Below are 1,783 nucleotides of genomic sequence, written 5' to 3'. Positions count from 1 at the left end.
CTGAGCAGCCTGGCTGATGGCCCGCCCTCTGCCTGGCAGTGCTTAGAAAAGGTGCAGTTTTCAGGGACTCCAGGACCCACTCCCACTCCCAGGGAACTGAGACACACGGCTCCTGGGAGACTTAACTGGTTTAATTGTTTCGCCCTGGTGCCTGGGCCACCTCTTATCTCTTGGGTGAGACTCAAGTCCGGGCACCAAGACACAACAGCACCCCCAACACCACGCGGAGATCATTGGCCTGAAACCTGGCCAGAGAAAGTTCCACTCCTGGGCCTGTGAGGGTGGGCGCTGGGGGTGTCTGAAGCCTGCATGGTGTCCCCTGCATCCTCGGCCCTTGCAGGTGAAGCGTGTGTCATTCCCCCACTTCCCCCCAATGACAGCCACTGCCTCCTGCTGGAGCCCCTCCCAGGCCCCCCTCAGGGAGCAGAACCCTGCGTGTGTGCGGGGCTCAGCCCAGCCAGCCTGGAGCTCCAGCCCACCCTGGGGTGTGGATGGATGTAGAAGTGGGTGGGCATGGGGGAGCATCACGGGGGCCAGGACCCCCCAGGTGCACAGGGGAGGCCAGAGAAAGAGGCCCCAGCCCCAGGGAGTTCTGTGGCCTCAGGGGAAGGTGGACAAGGGGCTGGCACCACCAGGGGGCAGGTTTGGCTTAGACTGGTCTTGGTATGGGCTGGGGCCTTGGGTACTGCTGGTCCTAAGGATGGGCCTTGTGCCTCCAGACAGAGGCAGGGACCCCTAGCCAGCACCGCGCCCCCTCCGCGTCCTTGGTACAAAATACATACACATATAAAAATAATACTCCATGCATTGGGCGTGGGCTTCCCCTCCGCAGGCGCCCGCCCGCGGCAGCCAGGCCTAGCTGTCCTCCCCCCTTCTCTGATTCATGGAATGAAACTTGTTCATGAGTTCTTCCAGCTCCGACCCACTTTGCTGCTTCTAGGGAGAAATGGGGGCAGCCTCAGCCGGGGGTCCCACAGGTCCGGGTGCCGGCCTCCCCCTTGCTCTGCGACCCCAGGAACCGGCGGGGGCGGGAAGGGCGCAGGGGCAGGAGGGGCGGGGCGCAGGAGCGCAGGCGGGCTCACCTCCAGGAAGGCCTTCTGCACGGTGAGCTGGCTGTACACGCGGACGCCCTCCTCCCCGCACACCTTCTTCAGCTCCTCCTTGTTGAGGGAGAAGAGCTGCGGCCCAGTCAGGATTCCCAGGTTCTCCACGATCCTGGGGACGGGCGGGTGGGCGTCAGGGCCGCACCGTGGGCGAGGCTGCCTGGGCCCCGCCCCGACCGCTGCGCACCTTGGGCCGCGCCTCCCACCCCCCACCCGGATCCCTCGCTCATCCCCCGCTCACCGCGCGCTGAAGGCTTTGGCTTCCAGCCAGGCGCGGACCTCGTCGGGACCCGACTCGTAGGTGAGCGGCTGGCTCACCGGCTGGCTGCGCTCCACGCGGAAGTGCCGCTGTGGCTGCGCCCTGATGTTGCTGATTTTCCGGATGAGCTCGTCGTTGACCTCGTCCATGTGCTGCATGAGCTCTGAGGGGCGGCGCGACTCAGGCCCACCGCTGCCTTGCCCCTGCTCCCGCCCCCGGCCCAGGGACCTCCCCACCCTTCCTCCCCCAGGTGGCCCTGGACCCGGGACCTCCGCCTGGAAGCAGCAGCTCTCACCGTCTTTGTTCCCCGGGAAGCTTGGGGGCAACTTGTGGGTCGGGCTGGCGGGGCCCCAGTACTTCTGACCGACCTGCGGGGGCGGGAGGCGATCAGGCTCCCCACGCCCCGCCCCCGCCTCCCAGC

General features: G+C 66.6%; 1 protein-coding gene across 1 annotated transcript in view; it reads right to left on the bottom strand.

Moving 5' to 3' along the window:
• Positions 1 to 110: 110 nt before the first annotated feature.
• EPS8L2 (EPS8-like 2) overlaps positions 111 to 1,783 on the bottom strand; it is a 19,913-nt gene continuing 18,240 nt past the window's right edge. Inside the window, exons 18-21 of the mRNA XM_011993827.1 lie at positions 1,658 to 1,783; positions 1,345 to 1,525; positions 1,083 to 1,215; positions 111 to 936 (exon numbers count right to left, since the gene is read on the bottom strand). Coding sequence (XP_011849217.1) covers positions 856 to 936; positions 1,083 to 1,215; positions 1,345 to 1,525; positions 1,658 to 1,783 — 521 coding nt within the window. The 3' untranslated portion in view covers positions 111 to 855. The remainder of the gene's footprint in view (positions 937 to 1,082; positions 1,216 to 1,344; positions 1,526 to 1,657) is intronic.

This window comes from Mandrillus leucophaeus, unplaced genomic scaffold (assembly GCF_000951045.1).
Source record: "Mandrillus leucophaeus isolate KB7577 unplaced genomic scaffold, Mleu.le_1.0 Scaffold435, whole genome shotgun sequence".
NCBI classification, from domain to species: Eukaryota; Metazoa; Chordata; class Mammalia; order Primates; family Cercopithecidae; genus Mandrillus; species Mandrillus leucophaeus.
The sequence above is the reverse complement of the archived record's forward strand: the minus strand, read 5'-3'. Positions and strand labels throughout refer to the sequence as shown.